This window comes from Calliopsis andreniformis, chromosome 6 (genome assembly GCF_051401765.1).
Source record: "Calliopsis andreniformis isolate RMS-2024a chromosome 6, iyCalAndr_principal, whole genome shotgun sequence".
Lineage (NCBI taxonomy): Eukaryota > Metazoa > Arthropoda > Insecta > Hymenoptera > Andrenidae > Calliopsis > Calliopsis andreniformis.
The window spans coordinates 14,914,309-14,936,018 of NC_135067.1; the positions used below are offsets into that span (position 1 = coordinate 14,914,309).

At 42.2% G+C, this 21,710-nt stretch overlaps 1 protein-coding gene across 2 annotated transcripts in view; it reads left to right on the forward strand.

The window, feature by feature from the left end:
* The window catches only part of LOC143181118 (semaphorin-1A), a 260,427-nt gene that overhangs the window by 84,418 nt on the left and 154,299 nt on the right, over positions 1–21,710 (forward strand). For both annotated transcript variants that reach the window (XM_076381357.1, XM_076381358.1), the window contains exons 3-4: positions 13,912–14,008; positions 17,849–17,900. In XM_076381357.1, coding sequence (XP_076237472.1) covers positions 13,912–14,008; positions 17,849–17,900 — 149 coding nt within the window. The remainder of the gene's footprint in view (positions 1–13,911; positions 14,009–17,848; positions 17,901–21,710) is intronic.

Genomic DNA, 21,710 nt, shown 5'->3' on the forward strand with positions numbered 1-21,710 from the left:
CCAGCCACCCGTGATTTCGGCTTACATTCAGCGTAACCCATTTAACCGCGATAACGAAAGCCACCCCTCGCGTTGCCTAACCCTCGTCCTCACCCGAGGTACCGCTCCTCGAGAGGAGGAACGACCGGGGAATCTTTCGCTACTAGAGTCCCGAGACGGAGATGGATAGATTTGGCTTTCGCGGGAAGTCGCGTCAGCGAAAACTCGCGGATTTTCGAACTTTCGCTCGAAGATTGACATTTCTTCTGCGGAGAAATTCTCTGGATTCTTCCGTGCGCGGAAACCGCGATGCATTCTTCTTTTATTGGAGTCACGGGGTTAAGGGTTCTACAGGGAAGGGGGAATACCGCTGTTCGTTTCGTAAAGTTTTTGCTTGTAGAGTTAGTCCTTTTGAATACTTTGGGAAATGATTTTATTGACGTGTTAGATGTGTATTTTATTAAACTTTGAGAATTTAATTTGAATATCCATCTCAGTCGATCCAATTATCGGTAATTGAAAAACGCTCGATGTTATTAGCAAATTGCACGCTCAAGACTAGAAGATTCTTACAAATGTGGTCTTGTCTTGATTCTCCTGCAGTACTACTCAATACGCAAGCATTATAAATAGAGAAAGGATCTCTCCACCCGACGCCTCGGGCTCGTAATCCAGCAAAGCGTGTCTCTAAAACCAGAGACAAATGTCCGTCGCTAGACAAATGACCGTAATTATGGAGTTCGTAATCAACGAAAGCCCGACATTGTTTGATATACCATGGCTGGGAATATTAATATAACTCAGTCGATTTTTGGTCGGAAAAAGAAATGACCAGACTCGTGATTTCGGACGAGCCGACGTGGTTTTCCGGGCAAACTTATTCGATCATCCGACCGATCTATCTCCTATCGCGAAGCACAGGAACTAACGAAGGAAGCGGTTGCACGCTCGTGCAGTTCTGGCACACCGTCATCCGATTCGTGTCACTGAAATTTCCAGGACGACCTCGCTCGTATTGTACTGTCCAATAAAATCCTCGTGGAGATAGCTGTGTCTCCGCGGGCCAGGCGTGTCAGTCGGGAAAACAATGTTCACAAAAAGCCAGCCGGCCGCTTCTTCGTGAAAGCTGTCGCAAAACTTTGACGGCTTTCTACTCTTCGGCCTGATAGAAAGCATTGAAGCGTGGGTTTCTGCGTTTTTACAAGTGACTGGAGTGCAGAAAGGTCTCGAAAGCCGTGTGCCAGTGGAAAGCTGCAAAAGGTTACCGTGTCCATTCATTGTGCGAGGTTGGTCGGGGCTGCGCCCCGTGGCCCAGCCCTTTCGTTCCTAGAGGAACCCGCCGAGGGCACTCTTTTTTTCCTCCCATCAACCGTGTGCACTCGCCTGAACGTTTCAAACGGGTTTTTAACGTGGTGCCTTCCTCACACCCTCGACTTCCCTGTCCTCGACTCGTCAGCAACACCCGAGAGCTTTCTTATTCGGGCTACACTCGGCCGCAGACGGCCGACTGAATGCCAGCGTTACGCGTTAACTCGAATCGATGCGCGACAAACGTTTCAGCCGAAACACGAAGGGCCAGGACGTGACTAGGTTCCATGCTGACTCGATCCCCTACGGGTCGCATCTTTTATTTGGCTAAGGAAAATATACTGTGATGGAATTTATAATATACGCGATGGTATGGGTATACTAGACAAAACCAGGTGGTTTTAATTTTGTGCGATTTTTAGCTTGTCCCACAACGGGCGGTTAAGTGGAGAGTTAGTTAGCGGAGTTAATTTTGAGTCATATTGAACATGTTTACTTGGAGTAGAGATATTTATGTATCATAGATTTTCAATTTATTCATAAAATTGCGCTTCCAAATATTCAATCTAAATATACACAAAAATGTTTACTATAAACCCAACGATACTATTTATTACATATGCAGAATTGATCCACTTTGCCAGCGGGTTATTAATTACAGAAAATACACTGGCTTTTTGATCCGAGGATGATCCAATTCAGAGATTACGATAACAGTTACGCTTGTAACGCATAATAGGCACGGATTTCTAGTTCCACAGAAGTTACGTGGTTTCAATGAGAATAAATAAATAATTATGCAGATATCGATCGGTCAAAGTAATCCCCAGAACCGGTAACCTCAACCGGTGGAAGTGGTTTCGTACATGTTTAATGGTATCTGCATTGTCTTCCTGGTGAGGAGACAATAGTGAGAAGGCAACAATCTTGTGGGAAAAAACATAATACCGCTAAGTTTTTTCTGGAGCCGTCTAACCACACTCCCATTGTTTTCTCAATTCAAATGCATTTACGAGATTCACTCGCCCATCAGCGATGTTGCTAATCCTGTATTTCCATGTTGTAATTTATGCACAAACCTTACCTTTCTCTATAATAGAATTCACCAACGTAGATAAATCTCCGTGCAAATTCTACGACACATCCTGTTGATTTTATACACAAACAGGTATATTAGTAAACATACCTAATACTAAATATTGTTCACCTTCATTCTCACCAAGAGTGCAAATACAAAATACACAAGTTGTGTCAACAATCTGTGGATTTGTTACATAATATCACTCCACTGCAAAGCTTCATGTTGAACGCGTAATCCCACTTCGTGAGCGGTGAGATAAAAGTTAAGCGACACGCGACAACGAAATTTTGTCGACCCACGCACCATCGTATATTTCTTTCGAACTTCTCTTTCGTCGTCGTCGATATTAAAAAATTCACAGGCTTTCTGTTACGAAAATGGCGTCGGTATCGTCCACCCAGTTCTCCCGCATATTTTATTCGTGACATTTTCGCTCGACTGGAACGGCGAGCTGGATCTACGCGCTCTGAGGCGAAAATGTTTTTCGGCTCTGGCTGAAATTACAAATGAAAACATCGAAACGGTCGCCGATGTTTTATCCAAACATTTAATGGAGCCTACGGCTTGCCGTGCGAATTTATGTCGAAACGTCAGCAGGCACCAGCTTTCTTCTCGTTCCTGTTCGTGTTTTCAAGCGTTGAATACTCGATAAATCTCCAGCGTTCCGAGATCGGCGAGTTTCATTTCTGCGAAACATAATCCTGCATAATTTGCATCGATGCGCGGGTATTATTACGCGAATCACGAAATAATTACGCGAGGGTGATGTAAAGCATTGTAATAACTTTGGGAGATGTAACGATAATCGGTTGAGGGCAGCGAGGGACGCTGCTCGATTTTATACGCGTCATGAAATCTGCGATATTTACATGCATACGTAGGAATTTGATTGGGTGTTTTCGGGATTATTTTAAGTGAAATTGATACAGGAAAATTTTTATACATTTGTCCTGTCCTTTAGGTGTCAATTTGAAATCACTTGATATTATTTGGTTGAACAGGTTTGAATAAGCTGAATCGAATTGAGATAAATTGGTGCGTCGGTGATTCCCGAAATGATTGAACTATAATTCAAATGACGGTTTTCTCGTGCATTTCTGAAATGAAGCATTGTTAAAAATATGTAGTTGATTTTTGGCGAACGGACGTTGAAAACGCTTAACTGTCGATCCACCGCGGGCGATAGTTTAATGGATTGCGAGACTGTTTGCGCAGGCCACAAACAAAACATTTCTCTGTCCTTTCTGCCGCTTCGATACAGACGCAGCAATAAATCATGGTACTTAACGTTAATAGGATCATGTCGCAACAGGTCTGATTTATTTGCTTTACCAAAAACACGATCTCGGTCCTGCTGCTGTACATATTGTTTGTCGACAATTATTCATCGGTTGAGAAATAGTAGTCGATGCTTTGAGAAGTTTTAATCTCGGGTTACGATTTCAAATCTAATTTGCTTCTCAGACCTAATATATATTTCATCCATTTCGGTCTATGGTGCCGTTGCCAATGCTTCTGTTCATCCACTTTCTGGCGATAATCAATTCGAGTAAATAAATTTCAAACAAAAGTAAAGGGAAACGAGGTATATTAGGTACAGGACTCAACATCATTTTTCAACGGAATGGAGCACTATAGAAATTAAGGAAAGCATTATAATCTAAGTCTCAACATTGCCTATCTGAAGTTGCAGCGTTATCAAAGTTCCGTACCCGAGCGGAATTTCTAACATTGCGCTAGGTCTAGGCGAACAACTTTGAGTAACTTCCCTTATTTACGCGCTGCCGAGCATTAACCCGCACTTCCTTGCTTTACATCTCAACGGGCGACAGATATTTATTGTTAATGGAATCGAACCGCCGGCGAGCTCATTTATCCAGCGTACGAGTCGAGAAGCGAGGGCATGACCTACCTCCACGTCGACCTGAGTGCCTACCGAAGACGCTTTTATTCTTTTTACGCTCATCAGGCCACCTTTCGCGCACCCTCCATTTTCCCTCAAACCCGCCTTTAAAAAGCCTCAGTGCCTCCCGTTTTCTTCCTATCACCTGTCCCCTCCACTCATTTATCATACCTAATTGCACACCGCCATCCGATAACTCCGTGAAACTTAACGCTTCAGCGGTGTCGTAATCGAAAACTGACGAAACCTCGACGCCTCCGCTGTTTGCGCGAAAATGGATGCGAAGGAAATGGGAAACAGGCGATTTTTCACCTCGAGCGCGCACAGAGGCGGCCAGGATGCATGCTACAATTATTTCAATGTCTCTCTGTGGACGTCGAAGAGCACCGATCCTATCTTCCACGAGTAATGTATTCGATCTCGCGCGGGGCGTTAGGTTTTCAGCTGCATTCACGCCAGAATCCGCGGGTGTCAAAGTACCAGGGTATCTTTACGTTTATCGCGGCAGATAGTTTGAAGCTGCGAATTCCATTTGCCGCGAGACGCCCCCGCGAGCACCGTGGCTTTATTCTCAATGAATCCGATAGAGTCGCATCGTGGTATTCAGCGTTAACAGGTTCGGGCAACAAACGAGCGTCCGTGCTATCTGGTACGCGTGGATATCGAGATAGGACATGTGCGAGTGTGGGGGAGTCGTAGAGGCTGGACAGAGGAGGGTTAAAAATAAGACACAGGTGTATGGCTCGTAGGAGGAGGGAAAAGGAGAGGGGTGAATCGAAATGGGAGGGATGAAATAGGAAAGGTGAGAGGGAAAGCGAAGATGGGGCAAATTGAAGGGGAGAGGCGCATAGAATGTGTGGAAGAGAGGAGAGAAAAAGGGAGCGGAGGGACGTGACATTTTGTCGGTCGTAGACGACCGAATCGATCGTCACGCTTGCCTTTGTTTGACTTAATTACCACGGCAGTAGATCGGTAGATAGGCCCTGCACGTCTGCCAGTCGAATCAACCCTGGAGTGCCGTCAGGGCGGTTCAAATTCTGCCAGAGGCCAGACGCTCGGTGAATATTAGGGGCGATCGAGAGTGCTGAGTAAATTTCATCTTCTATGCTTCCGGCCAGTAAGCTCTTAAGAGGCGGCATACATTTAGCGCGGTGTACGAAGTAGAGTGCCTAGCTAAGGGCACGAGGAGACGAGGGAAGGGGGTGGAGAGGAGAAGAAAAAAAAGACGGCGGTGGAACCGCGGTGAGTAACGTGGTCGCGCGAATAATAAGCTAATATAAATGTAAATGCGAGGGAGTGGATATATTTCGTATTTAGTGGCTTAAGTGAAATAACGCGGTGGAATTATGCGCGATCCTATTAGACTGGGAATCGGTGTAAAAATTGCGCGCGAGCGAGCCAGTGGAACGCGATGAAAATATGCAGGCTTGGTCACGGTGCTCGGAGCCAGTGGCAACACGTGGCCCCGTGACATTAGCCGAGAGCTGTACGACTCCCGCTCAAATCGTTTTGAATGCGAGTGCAATTGCTGTTACGAAAGAGGCGCGAATTAGCCCGCGAACTGGGCCGTTTCGCGACGAGAAACGCCGCTAAGGCGCGTGGCTGAGTCCTCAAGTGGAGAGGGACTTTTCGCGAACCATTTTCGATTGGAGGACGCCACCTGACCTTTCGACGTGCAGGGTGTTCCATAATAGCTAGGTATAACTTGAGGGCGGAGTTTCGAACTTCAGGGTGTTTGATAACAGGTATACATGGCTTTAGGGGTTTAATTAACAATTTCAGGGCTGATAAGTAAAATCCTGAGGAGCATCGCAAGACTTCTGAGAGAAGCTATAATCTAGTACGGGAACAATTAAAGTAATATGTACAGGTATTTTGGTGGTATGGTAATACGCTGACTTAGGTTAATTCCATTAATTTCCATTTAAAATAGAATTGAAATTTCTGCGGTATTAATATTTCCTCACCGTATCTGATATCAAAACGAAGGTTACAAATTTTCACCCTCGCATATTAATACATTGAAAAGGAAAACGATTCGAGGTTCGAGGTTTTGAGGTCATTCAAATGTTGAATGTTACGCTACAGTTATTCTCTGTTCAAAGAGTGAAAAAAGGGGGACGAATCGTGACATAGATACCGAATGAAGCAATCCCAATAAATTTTATTTCGAATACTGTCGATTGTAGCCCGATCCTAGTCCGCGAAACGACACAAGGGACCCGAACGAGTCTCGTTAATTTAATGACAGCGTAACTCGATGATGTGAATAAACGAGGCAACGTTCCATCGGATGTCGAAGTTTCGCCGATCCGAAATTACCATCAAACGAAGCAACTTTCGAAGCTCGGTTAACACAGATACATTACGAATTTGGCTAAAATGACGAGTGATTAATGTAAATGAAGGCGCAGGAAAATTCGTTCGATGGCAACTACTGAAATCGTCAGACTACGTTTTTCGACGAACTTGTGCCGTGAACCTAGCGACGCGGAACTCTCGAAACGGAGTGGAAAAATTCAGTGAAGAGCCTTCAAGAGCTCCATTAACTTCCCTTTGCCAGGGGTAAAAACGCGAGACCTAATAAAAGAGATTAATAATCGATGAAACATTCGTAAAGATGTGTCTGACGTAGCACGGTTGCATTCTACTGTCGCATGCTTGCTCGAGCTCGCCTGACTACTGATCTCCAACGATGACCCGCGATAAATAACACCCATTCACGAATACATGAATCACTATATTCATTCACTCCAATCAAGACTAATTCTTCTGATTAACCCTTCAACCACAGTCGATTTCTCCTATTTTCTGCACAAAATCACAGACTAATTTAATTCTCCATTTACTGGAATTTACAATCGCATTACCAGTCTCCTCTATATACTTTCCCCAATTCGATCTCTCCCACAGACTGCGCACATAATGAATAAACAATTGCAACTTTCTGTACCAAGAGCCTACAGATTTATGAATTTTCCATACTGTCACAATCAATTTAATCGACTAAGCAAACAGTCTCGTCATACGTCACGGCGAGCAAACCGATGCCACTGAAACTGTCCAATCCTATTCGATCGGCGTCGCGGCGAAAATAAACGGGCGGTCGATGGAAAAATTTAATTAGGACGCATAAACTCAGGAAACAGCGTCGGCGAGGATCGACGGGCGACAACGACGTAACGTATTTCTACGGGAAAGATCGATTGCTATCCGCATCGGTCGCGTGCCGATGAGAGGCGGCGACCACGACGGGAATAAGAAATTACGTTGTAAGAGTTGGCGCGTGCCAGGCCTGGCTGTGCCGTACTGTCGTAACACCGAGTCTGTGTGTATCGTGTACCCACGGAGTGCTCATAGCGGGGCAACCACATCCATATGCATCGGTCGCTCGTAAAGAACAACGCTGGCGAAATTAACGGACGCGAGGTATGCCGTGTGGCATAGACTAGGAGGAGGATACGACTCCCTTGCAAATGGGTTAGAAAGTTTCGCTCGTTTTCACCTGGATATGCACACACGCGCCGTTCCATTGGTACTCGATTGCGTTCGTCCGTACCTTCGTGCGAGTACGCTGTAAATATGGGGCGTAAATTCAGCAACATTATCATTTCGAGCCAAATTGTTTGGATCGACGGGGGGGAAACGGAAATTGCGGAGCCGCGGGATTCGAGGTGGCGAAGGTCTTATTCAACTTCCCCCGCGACGGCGAATCGAGGTCGATGGTGGATGTCGATACCGCGTCACTGAACGATTTTCCCTCTTCGGTGTTTAATAACTCCTGTAGCTGTTTTCTATTTCGCCAAGTTTCGAGGGACTTGGATTTTCGTTTTCGGTTTATTGGGTTGCGGTGCTCGGTGGGTCGAATTTGGTACTCGGGGCGCATTGAATACGTGTTTGATGGAAATAATTGTTTAGAATTATTCTTTTCAACCGACTATTTCGGTTCAGATAGCAATTACTTGTTGCACGGAAAAATGTTTATTCGATTAAAAATTGATTCATTTGGGCTGGGTGAAATTGGGAATTGAAAAAACGAGCAGTTAGCGATCTTTGTTCTGGGTTGATTTGCTACTTTTTTAAAGGTCGGTGAGTCAGTTTGATTGAACGAATATTGGCGAAGTAATTCTTTGTGGAAGGGGATTATATAAAAATATGGTTACACGTGGAGAGACTTTTGAAGTGAGTCGGTAATATGTTTATTTTTCTTCTGAATAGAATTGGAGTAACTTAGTTTCTAAATGGCACAGTTTTTATCAATTATTTTTCATTCGAATTAAAGTTTTGAATTTTAAAATCGCAGATGTTATTACTTCTTTGCGAAACAGAATTTTCTATTATTTCCTGTCCCAGACTTTTTTAGCAATTTTTTTATTAATGAAAATTAAAACCTGGGATGTGAAAAGAGTATTGAATAACTGAGCTCCATATCATATTAAATTTTACTAATATTACGAGTAGAATGTATGCTCTATTGCTATAGCGAAAAATAGACCATTCTGTTTTTTTTTTTTTTTTTTTTTTTTTTACATTAAATACGCTCTTTTGTGTGTCAACGGAAAAGTAGATGTTAAGTTTTGATGTAGAGGTAACTGTTATGAACAAACAATACTTTTATCCATGTGGTTGTAATGAAATATTTGCACAATAGGTGATTAAATTTGCACACACAGTTTTAAGGATGTAATCTAATATTTTTTAGCAGCACTCACAGTACTACGATTAAAATTAAAAATACTTTTTAAATGTAATTTTAGAAGGATTAAAACATGTTTTAACTAAAGTCCACTTTTAAAATAATGAACACACCATTTTGTAATAATGAAATTCTTTAGATAATTTAGAAAAGCATAACTTTGCCATTTTCCTTCTAAACCTATTGTTCTGTTTTTGTCAAAAACTACGTTTTTAATTTTAAGTAACAACTATAATAAAGTTGAAATATTCCACAGCAAACGAACAAAGTTATAAGGGGAGTGTTTGAAGTTTCACCCATAAATTTCTCCGTTTTTTGGCCGATGATTTCGCGTGTTGATCCTAAAAACTGGAAAAAAACGAACGTCTTTCGACACAGGATTTATGACCCTGACGCAAGAATATTAGTCTCTTTTACGAGCTCTCGTGACCGAAACAAATTAGACAAGCACTCCAGTAACTGTTCTCGACTACGATTCTCGTGGATCGCTGGGAGCCACAAAACAACGAAAAAAGTCTGATTACAATGACAACGTTGACATTAGAACAGCTTCTTCCATGGGCGAGCACGGGTACGAGCATTGTGCTTAGACTGTAGACGGAAATTTACCGTAACTAACGGTTCAGTTGCTGTGCTTGTAACACTCTTGCATTTATAGCCAACCTACCGTCCAGGAAATTTCTCTCTGTCTGCAATTTTATGCCTTTTTCTTCGTTAAACAATGTTCCATGTAATCTTGAAATTAATTGGTCAGTATTATTTGCAATTCTCTGACCTGCAAAATACACACGTAACATCTGTAGTCGCTCTAAACGAAGACTGAAATTGATAATAAATTTATCGCGTAGAGGTATTCAAATTTATGGTAGCAATCGTTGAGAGTAATATTTTAAACCGGTTGAAATTAGTGAAAATTTACTTAATGTAGTCTAGGTGCTTCAGGGCTGTGACATTTTCTCAGCGTAGCGTGAAATTATGGATACATCAGCGGATAATTAAGATGACCGTTCATCTTGAAGAGACGCCTGATTAGAATAATTAACAGCTAACGTGCGTCCCCTGTAATCACCCATTCAGTAAATTCTATGAAACTCTGTTCTCATTGTAATATATGGAAATTGCCTGCAGGCTAAGACATACATGCGCATATATAGTACATGTATGTACCTCGTACTCTTCGTCAGCAGCCATTGTGCTCGTAAAACGGCGTAAGGGTGTCAGTCGGGCGCGATCGTACATTTTCAAGATCCATTGACATCTATTTTACTCTCTGCGAAAGCTTTGCAAACATTTGCAATAAAAGTCAGCAATCCATTCTATCAGCAGACTGATCTTACGACTTACGATTTTAGATCAGAGTTACTCGCCAGACGATTCTGGTTCACTTCAAACGAATTGTAAATATTGGAAATTTACATATAGTTTTCAATCTACAGGGGAGATTTTTGGCGTTTGCCCAAACTAAAAATCTCACATTACTTTATTTACTTTCTCAGGAAAGACTTAACATGCGGAAGTCTTTCAATGTCTCATCTTATTGGGCAATAAAATTGCATATATCCATGTTCTATAGTACGTGAACCATATGATATAGTAGGTATATGTATGGTGAAATTAAGATTCGTCGTGTGATAGTAATTTGAATAGGAGAAGAGACTATCTTGTTTGCTCGTAATTCGGTCATAACATCTGGTTCCCATGTTCCTACATACTGTCTCGTTCGATTATGCTGCATTCGCGCGTATTACTGGCTCATAAAGTGCATCCTATCGGAATTAATAGGCGATAAACACGTGAAGCTCGGAAAAATTCTATTCGAGGTAAACGGTGTAAGATGTAGAATAGGCTTGACGATCATAATCCCAATCAATTTTGCTGTTTATGTTCCTTTTTATCTGTTTGTTTCCGGTTGAAACATCGGCTGATTCGCATTGTACCTAAGCGGTACGCGTATCTATACATTACAGAGAACGAAGAATTTTTACCGAATATTTGCAAAAAACTGCTAACGAGTTATTCACTTAACAATATTAAAAGTAACAAGGTACACGGCGTATTTATCGGATTATTCCTTTTCAAGATTCATGTTTTGCTCCGTGCTGTGTTATGCATAACGAGATACTTTGCATAAAGACACAGAAACAGCAAATATTCATAATCTGTGATATGAACTTTCTTAATCCTCCTGAACTTGCAATAAAATTAAAAAGAGTTATTCAGCCAGAGACAGATAGACTTACGAGAAAAAAGGATAATCCGATCACCAAATTAAGAGATGAAGCGCATAGTGGTTCTTTAATTATTATCAGTCAGAGAGACATTGAACGTTGCAGTACCAGATTATGAATTGCGATATCGATCGTGGGTGCAAAGCCCGCCAACATCGTAATTCGTAATCAAACACAAACGTTTGGCCTGCCTTTTTTTTGCGTATTATTCAAAAGGTCAGGTTTTTTATATCGAGTCAAGTTTGAGCGTGGGCTATAGCGAAACAGGAAACACGTGTTCGGATGAATTGGAAATACAGAGGAACTCAAAACGCGCTTGGAAACAGCAATCGTGGTCGAACGAATGAATGAGCGTTAGTGAATGCTTTGTACGCTCCAGAATGAAAGGTTCGTCGGATTCGGTAAACGAAGAGTCATTGCGTTTAGTGATTTCGGTCAGCGTCTAGGTAGTTGGGCAACTCAAAGCGCGTTTTGCTACTGAAAGTATCAGCGAGCGTTTGATGTTCGTTGAAGGTCGAGACACTTGAAATAATCATTCTGATTTGCTGGAATCTCGGCAACTGCAGTGTCGATAACTTGCACGCGAGCCTTCTTCGTTGCATTCCATCATCATGTGATGGAGACAGTAGTTCAACTTGAAATAAATTAAATGCAAAGTGATAGGATCAAAGAGATTTGTTTCTTAAGCGAAGACACTCTAATCTTTGAACTTTCAAGTTACTAAATTCTCAAATTTTCTAATCTTCGAACCTTGTCATACGAACACCCAATACTTCGACATTTCGAGAAGCTTCAATACACGGCCTCATTACACGTGACACGATCTCATTTCATATCGCGCAAACGTGACTGCTAAGCTAAAAATATCCACGATATGCAGGGACGTATAATTACAGTAATTCCAGTAATTATCGACTCGCTCTTGTTTTATTATCGAAAAGAACAGGAAGAAGCTGAACTTCGCCGATCCCCTTCGCATTTCCTTAGCTAGATACACGCACACGCGACGGTTAAGGCTAGAGGGTGTAGGAACTCTATTTAAGATCCTAAATTCGTCAGCGCTCAATTACTCAAGTTTGCACGCTCTTTTCTCCCTCCAGTGACGAGTGCTTAGGACAATCCTCGTTGAAGACTCCACTCGAACATCTCCGTAAAGCGTCGAACGCAGAGCCGTCGAGATCCAAGTCGCGAGCCTGCCAATTCAGAAAATGACTCGTACAAATCGGATGAGCACCGATGAATACTACTCGAGCCTCTCCCTTTTCTTTCCTCCTTTTTTTCCCCGACTCTTGGTCGGTCTGCCAAGCAGGGGGCTTTATTGCGGCCGCGTTTGTAGGTACACGGATGAAAAAGCATAACCGTGAATAACCGCGATAGAGTGATAAGCAGAGGGGGAGAAGGAAAAGAAAGGAGAGGAGCGAATCGCGCGACGCGCACTGCACCAGATACGGCTTCGGGAAGCAGCACGAGAGGCTGAGAGCAGAAACACGACGGAGGGTAGAGGGGAAGCGGTGCAGCGACTGCGGTCGAGTGACAGAGAGGGTCCAGGAGGGGGGCGAGGGTGCAAAGGGAGAATCGAGAAGGGAGGGAGCAGCCACAAAGTAGGCGTAGCGCTTTATCGTTGACTAAAGGCTGAGAGACACTCTCTTGGACTCTCTTACGCTGCTATCTTCCTTCTTCCCTTTTCTTTTTCTTCCCCCTCAATTTTTTCCCTTTTCCCTGTCTCCGCTGTCCACGGCTGTCGCCCCTATGTCGTCCTTCCACTTGTCCTTTTCTTATTCTCCCTTTCCACCGCGTTAGTTTTATTCCACAACGACCGACGTCTCTTGCGTTTCCTTTTTTTCTTATAACCCACTTTCCTTCCCTTTCCTCGACCCACGATTGTTCTCTCTTCGCCCTCACCCTTTTTTCCGCCGACCTTTTATTCCTCCCTCCTCGTTTGTCCTCGCCTCCACCCCTGCGCCCTTTTTACGACGTCAGTCTTATCCTTTCCGTCTGTCGTCGTTCCGTTTCCTCGTTTCCCCCTCTTTTATCGGTCGAACGACCGCTCTAAACAAGTTCTTCCTCCACTGAGATGCGGCTCGCCGTCGATACGCCCACGTATCTATATCTGGCGCATAAATCTGGCCGCGTGGGTGTGCGGCCGCGGGAGGGACGGGTGTATATGGGCGAAATCCATTCATGGACGTAGGACGCGTCGCGTACAATCGCGGTCTTCGAAGCGAGGCAGGTACGCGAAGAGGTAATGATGAGGCGTTTTATAATGCGGTAAAGCGCGCCGCGATCGCGCTCGTCTCTCGGCGGCTGTGGTGGGCGAGAGAGCCGGTTCCTCTTCGAGATACTGCGCTATTTTTCGCGTGAGGGTAATGGCTGCGCGGCGAAAAAGGGGAGAAGCTGTTCCGTTTGCAATCGCGGCGAATGGAGTCGGGACACGAGGACTCTCGGGGTTAGTCACCGTTCGATCGTTATCGTTGCGAGGGTAATCGCGAGTCGGCGGTATAATCGTTAGGGAGCTGATATATCGGTGGCTGTTATCGCGGGAGAAGTGAAACTATCGGGTAAGGTGTCGATCGGAGTCGCCTAGTGGAGCCACTTCACCGATCGGGCGGGATCTGTCGCGTCGAGTTGATAGAGAGAGAGTAACATCGTGAATGCAGCAGAAGCAGTTTGTTCAGGCAACTTTCTCAACGTGTCCCTTTCGTTTCGTCTGTTTCAGGAGAGGTGATTGGCCAGCGGTTCCTGGGGAACGAGAGCCACGTGGAGCACTTCAAGCTTCTGGAGCGCGCGACCACTTCCATCCTGATTGGCGCCAGGTAATTGTTACGTGATTCGATTCTTTTCCCCACGGCGCGTCCGCCGAGGGGTCAACAGATGGTCATCGGCTAGATTCCAGTCGCTCGATCGCCGTGTCCCAACTTTCCCGACGAGTCACTCCCTCGATTACGCAGCACGAGCCCGATGACGCAGAGTATCGGAGCTATGAGGCTGCCTGCAGCCCCTTATGACGTGTCCTCTTTAATTTTACATGAGTCGTATTCCCTAGCATCGATCGAGCCGAGCCACCGGGCTTTTCATATGGAATAAATTGCTTTCAATTACCGCGCGCTGTGAAACGGGAAAGGAAAACTGTTGCTCGTCGTCGCCGTTATCGCAATTATCATAGCGCTTTAACCTTTTGCGGTTCGAGCGTGTTAAACGACAGGTCGTGTCCCTTGCGCGTAGTTAGAGACCGTTCCTTTCAACCTTTTTTTTTTTTTTCAAAAAAAATTCGCAGATACGGTATTTTTTAACTTTGATCTCTTATCGTTTGAGATTTATGTGGAGACTCGTATGGGAGTGCTTGGACAGTGATGAGCTAAAAGCGATACAGGAGATATCTTCTACGGTGAAATATTGTTTTATAATTACTTTGCACATTTCAAAGCAGAGATTATCACTGTAAAGTCTCGATTATGGGTCTAATGGAGTGGGATCTGCAAGTTCTTCTCTCATGTTTTCAAATTTTCAAATTTTTAAATATTCAAATATTCAAATTTTCAAATATTCAAATATTCAAATTTTCAAATTTACAAATTTTTCGAAAATTTTCCAAAAGGGGAGCAACTGATAAAACCTTATTAAGAAGTGGATGTAATACTTGAGTTTTTCTCGTAAAAAGTTTATTCATTTCACTGAAACTGCTATTTAACTTCTACTACCACTTCGTTCTTCACACATGCATATGCTATGTGATACTTTCTGCTGCAGTAAAAAGTCCGGTTTTTTGTATCTATTGAAATTCGATTACGCTCTGACAGATCAAACTAAAAACATTTCTTTGACTAAGTAAGCATTCGCTTTTAAAATATTCTTCCTGTAAAACACACTGTATGTATGAACAGCTAGCCAATGACCATCCGTAAAAACGTAGAGATTTAGAAAATACGGCGCATACGGAGTGCAATGTTTCTCGAATATATAGGACTCCTCTGGGGAAAGTGTCGCGGCTAAAAGAAAATGTAAATCCTCGAAAAGGGAGGAAAAGTCGTAAATTCCGAATCGTTGCGTCGCGAGAGAACACTGAATTCCAGTCGGCTGTGGTTTATGTTTTCGAATTCCGGCCGTGACGCGTTTCTTCGCGATAGAGGATCGTATTTCGCCGGTTGGAACGCTTTCCCGACACTTTTCTCACGACATGTGTCGTGTCGCGGCACTCCCCCTGAACTCCCCCTGAACTCCCCCTGAACTCCCCCTGAACTCTTTGAACGGCGCTCGAAATCAAGAAACGGCATACAGATCGAATTCACCTAGATCGAGAATAGATTTCTGGATCTCGAGTTACGTGGCTGCGCGAAAATCGGCTGATTCTCCCTGGGGGAGGCATCGATTCAAATTAAATTTGAACGCCTCGCCGCCAGCTGATTCCATTCCACCGTTCCTGCATCCCGTGCTCGACGCGTTTTGCTTAATATCCAGCTGGAAAGTTTCCCAATAACGCGTTTTACGTTTCGGTGACGCGTTAATTCGATCCGCGAAGGTAGGCGCCGTGTCCGAAACGTTGATATTGCTGCGCCGAACTCGATCCAATTTAGTGTTAGAGCGCCGCCTGGTTGACTGAGTAAACCACGATTAGTAGTTAGTAGTTAGTACTACGTCGGATAATTGCTTGGTTAACCGATGTAACAATAATAGGTGAGTACACTGCTTTGCCTGGTTAATTATCGCGAACCAAAGTCTCGGAACGAGGTACCTACGTGTTAGGAGAGTTTGATCACTGCTTCTGATCGTATTTCGGTAAACGGACCTGTCGCGCCCCTTCCATACCCTCCGTATGAAAATTATCGAACTGAATTGTAAATTCGTTCAGAGTCAAGCAACTTATGCCGACATCGTGGTATTAGAAAGCTGAGGATTTCAATGAAGATCCTCGTTCCATTTTAATGTGTCACAATTGCAGGAGAAATACGATGACAGTGGTTGTTCCGAGGAACATTATTCATCTTGGAAAGAATATAATAATTGTAGTCAATGAATTTCCTTTCTCACGGATTTGTGCCAGCAGCCTGTCGCATGAAGCATTGGACGTGACGTTATCGTCGTTGTTCATCGTGGTATGAGCATTTTCACTAGCGCAGAATCAGCGAAAGAGTACGTAATTAATGTGCGATCGGAAGCAGATTTCACGACGGAAAAGTGAAAATTTATTTGAGCTTTGGTGGATCGAGTAACGGCGCGCCATAGAATCGAGAAAAATCAGTTAAGTGAAAATCATGGGTATTTTGAAGTTAATGCTGCGACAGGTTCGGTCACTGTATTAGCGAAACAAAAGAGCCACTTTATCTACGAATGTCACACGATGGCTGGACCACCGTGAAAAAATAATGTCATCCTATCAGAATTAAAATAACAGCGCCATAAAAATGTATAGTACGCGGACAATGGATATTCCCGCGAGCGCGTTGGTTATCGTTGTCACGATGTCGGTACGGTTAGTTGATTAAACAGTACGTAATTGACTCCATTCGCCCCAGAGAATAATGTGGATGATCAATCTTCCACCTACCGATATTCTGATCACGTTTCATCCCACTCTTTTTCAATTTTAAGAAGAAAGACAGGAATTCCTACTTTTAATGTCTTCATTACAAGCAAAGCAATTGATACATACTTAAATGTGGGTATTTTTGTATTTTATAATTATTACTTTAATAGAAAAAAAAGAGGTGCCATATTAATTAAATTTCACACATTTCTAAGGATACTTACATGCAGTTCTATATTACTGCTTGATATAGCAGTGTAATTTTTAAACATAATCTGCTCCAATTTGGCCTTCAAGTTCGTGAGAATAGATCATGGTTCAGCATTGCTCATTTTCTAGTCATTAGACAAATTGTAGCTGAAACGTTGAATTGGTTCATTATTAGACTGTTGATTAGATGACGTAAGAAGTCTTGAGAACAGCTTTGTCCCGATTAAATAAAGTAATTGCAGTGGAGTACTGCATAAACGTAGTTTCCAAGTTGCGTTACGTGTGACGTATTAAAAGCGATGTATCGGATGGAGCTTAATAACTGAGCTAACTCAACATCGTGCTTAATTAATTCAGCGCAGAACTTATTATAGGACGTGCGGCACTCACTTAGACGTATTTGATAGAAAATTCCTGAGCAAGTAACTTGGCAAATTACTTTTAAATACGAGCACTTCGCGCGTCTATTAATTAGTATACTTAACATACTAAAATATTACACTTTAGTAGATAACTAGATTTCAAGAAAATTCTATATAGGACAACGAAAATAAAACTCATCTGTATCTTTACTTTACTCCTTTTTTCAATTTTCGAGTAAAAATTCTCTGACATCGAAGCAAATTTCTCTTAAAGGAACTTAAAAAGCAAACAATTAGCACCGAGAAAATCAACTGAACTACATAGTCGCGAAAATTCGGACACGATGCCTTGTGACAAGAGTTTTTCCCTTCCTCGAGGATTTATTTCTTTCCTCGACTCCCTAGGAGCGCCGTTCCATCAGACTTGTCGTGTTTGTCGTAATTACTAATGCTTATCCGCGCTTCAGTTCAAATTGTTGAGGGAGCTGAAGGCGTGATGTGGAAAGATTACGGAGAAGGATTTAGGGGCGAAACTAAAACGTTCACGTTTCGTTTTTCAGGAATGCTATTTACAACATAAGCCTGCACGACCTGACGGAGATCGTCGACCAGGTGAGTCTAATGCTAAAAACCTGTACACCATCTATCCGCAAGTTCGATAAAGAATGATTGAACGATCTAGATTAACGTTGTTTCCCTTCGAATCCACGGGAGGGCATAAAAGCCGCTGGCGCGCACGCGTTTATCTAAAATCGGGAAAATTCCATCGCGAAACAATTCTGATTTTATCTCGGAAATGCAACGAGTGTTTTTAATTCTGGGGAAGAAATACGGTCGCTGGCATCACTGCGTAACGAATGCGGATAACGAAACGTTCGCAAGAGCAATATTTATTTACCATGGACGAGTTATTAACATTCAGAAGGGAAATTACAAATTCTTTCATCGGGAACAAAAATTCGTATTTCAGCCTCTGGTAGAGAAAAGCTTATAAAAAGTTTTGTTTAATTTTGAAACATAGTCCATCACGTCTGTATTCTTAAATTGATTTTTTTTTGTTTCAATATAGACGAGGAGAAAGAGATGTCGGGAATTTATTAAAGAAAAAAGTCGCTTGCGTCGACAAATTTCAAATCGGCTGATCAAAAGTGCGAATAAATTTGCATGATAATAGGTATTTCTCGAACTCTTCGTATAATGCACCTTTCACGAATCTCTTGGCAAATAGTGAAGACCCGTCAATCGACTTTTGCGTCCTCGAGCCATCGAAGCTTTGGAATCGCTACCGCTAGATAATTCTACTACGTGTCGAAAAACTCACTTCTTTTACGTTCTCAGAGTCGCGCCTGCCGGTTCAATCAATCTGATAGCGAGAATGACTTTGTTTCTCTTAACATTACTTGCGGCCATGTCTATTTGACACAAATGCGCGGAAGTAGGAAACTGGAATCACAAACTCGATATTGATCCCGTTGGAAACGGTGCGAGTCGCGAAACTGTGCGAAATTAGCTCGTAAGGAAACTCGGGGGAAGGATAAACGTGTGAATTTTGAGAGAGGTTGAACTCGATAATTAGATTTAGCTAGAAGTGAATGCAGACTTTTTGAATCTTAGTTCTTTGTCAGTTTCGTTTGCACCAAAATTTAGAAGGAAATACTGTGTACTAGGTGCACTTATTATTATTATCCTAAAAATTCTGCACAAGGCAAAGCAGGTGGCAATCTGTCGATACTTATCTAGTTTTCAGACTCAATCTTCAAAGGACATATCAACACTTCTGATCATAAATTGCTTTTATTTTGAAGATTTATTTCACTCCTGCAAGAGTGTGTCGAAATTTCTAACACTAATTTAATATTTCTGTATAATAATCAATTTTTGTATAGCACCTCTCTTTCACTGAAAATTTCCATAGAACCCATTTCTTCAAGAATTCAGATAGTGTCATTCATATTTTTACATGAAAAACTACTCATGATTCAATGCAGAAGTAAGAGGGGATAGGAGATTTTGATCGTGAAGGGATGCATCGAGAGCTGGTGATCGATCGAAGACAGCTCCACTGTCATAACGCTCGGTCGCGTTAGAATGGCATAGTAAAAGTCAGCGAGTGTTCGCCTTCGCGACACTTTCATCCTTATAGCTGGTTTGGTATATCGGTCTCGAGCCAACGCACGCTCAATCGACTTTGATTTGCCGGATTTAAACGGTACGAGAGAAAATGCTCTTCTCGTTGGATTCTTTTTCTGGCTCTCTCGCTCTCAATCCCGAGAAAAATATGATCGCCATGGCGCTAATACGTGAAATGCACCAGGGTCTTCCATCGATTCTGTGCATTCCCGCTCTGCAAGCGGACGCGTCATCGTGGCGTGCTTGATAGAACAGTGACACGTATTAATCGACTCCTCTATCTCTGGGCTCGAGTAGTCATGGACGGTGCGATAAATTGGAAGCAATTATTCTTACGGTGGCAGCGAAGGTTGAATGACAGGGATGTGTTATGATGCGTTACACAATCGGAGAATGAGATTCCCTGTTAGGCAGGGATGGACGATAAAAGTCATTACTGATAGAAGAACTTCCTTTTTTGTGGACAGTAATCAATTTCGCCTGACACGCTCAGGTTCCGTGAAAGGAAAGTGATTTTACGTAACAGGGAGTTTCCTTTGAACAAACTGTGAATTTGTGGCATTGCCAGATAAAAATTTATTTTCCTTTCAGTTTCTTCCTTTTCTATATTTTTTCCTAATCTCCCAATTTTGTAACGAACATTCATTTTTCGAAATATTCGAACATTTGAAAATTTAAATATTCGAATATTTGAAAATTTAAATATATGAATATTTGAATATTTGAATATTTGAATATTTGAAAATTTGAAAATTTGAAAATTTAAATATTTGAATATTTAAGTTATCACAATTTTGTGATTAGCATTAAAAGATTTGATAATATTTCAAAATTTCCTTACGTTTTCTGCATGAAAGAAAATCATTTTTGGATGTTTCGACATCTTCCGAAGTGTCTTCATAGACCATTTGTTAGTTTAACGCTGCATTGGATTCTGCGGTTTCGATATTTAGAGAAACAAGCTTGTCTTCCAGAAGTCGATTTCCAGCGAATGAATTGGATTATTACCGGTTCGTTCGAGGCGAAGCTTTACACGATTACCCCTTTAATGGTATATTGTGCAACTGCAAAGCGAACAGCACTGTTCACTTTCATGTTTATCGCTATACCTGCTGTAGAAGAAAGAACATTTTTATTTGCTACATGGTTGATAAAGTAGAGTTAAGAATATTAATGATCGTGTTCCTATTAATGTTAGCACCATTAGCTTAGTCAGAAAAGTATGACCTGTTATTAATGTTATCTGTATCCATTAGTCGGTGTTAATATTATAATAATAATTGGCGCTTCTGCGCACCAGTTTTAATTACTATACATTTTATTATTAAAATGACGAGGTGAACAACCGAACTTTTCTCCACTCCATATTAGAACTATTAACTATTTTTTTAAACCTATTTCTGATCTCATAGATACTCAATTATGCAATAGATATTTTTAAAAAAGGAGGTTAATTATTATACACTGATTTCATCACTTTATAAACTTTAAAATTCATAAAATTGGTCGTAATTTCTGGCCCCTATAAGGAAAGGAAAATCTAATTATTCTGACAGATTTGTTCGCATGAAAACCACTTGTTAATGATCTTGTAACGCAATGGTTCGAGCAATGTCTCGCTAGCAAGAAGTGAAAGCCTTTCAATCATTCCACTGTCAGACACTTCCTCGTTTCCCACAGTTCGCATAAACAATCAATTACAGGCAGTATGTGTAACGGGTTCCTTCGACTCCAGGAATAATTTGCAACGTGTTCCAAGTCGCTTTGTGAAACTTCAAAGCAAGGCATTCTTCTATTGCAATGCAGGAACGAGCTTATTGCTAAACATTAGCTGTTTGCGTAGCAAGCTAAATGAAATATATTTGCTATTTTACGTGCCTATTACCATCGAACGTTAACTTGTTTGAGTTCACAATTGATGATAATGCAGAATGCTTAAGAAGTCAAAACTCGATACTAGTTGATTTATATTTCAGAAAACCAGGCTTCAAAATATTCGCAAGTTGGGCTCTAGCAAGTTGAGTGACAGTGGGGAATGGGCTTATGCAAAATGGTAGATAGGAAACATCTTGACCCAGTTCCGTTCTATAAATGCAAATAGAGCGTCTAATGTCTCATTGTACTCTGGAGTGTTGTGGTCAGGTAAACGAGGTCGCACTATATTTGTTACCAAGTAGCCGAACGAATTTAGACCCCAACAACTGGTTTCTCCGCGTTCGTAAACCTGTCTATTCTAAACATCACCCCGAGATGAACAGCTATCAGAAAATCCTGCTACAAGACCTCCTCTTC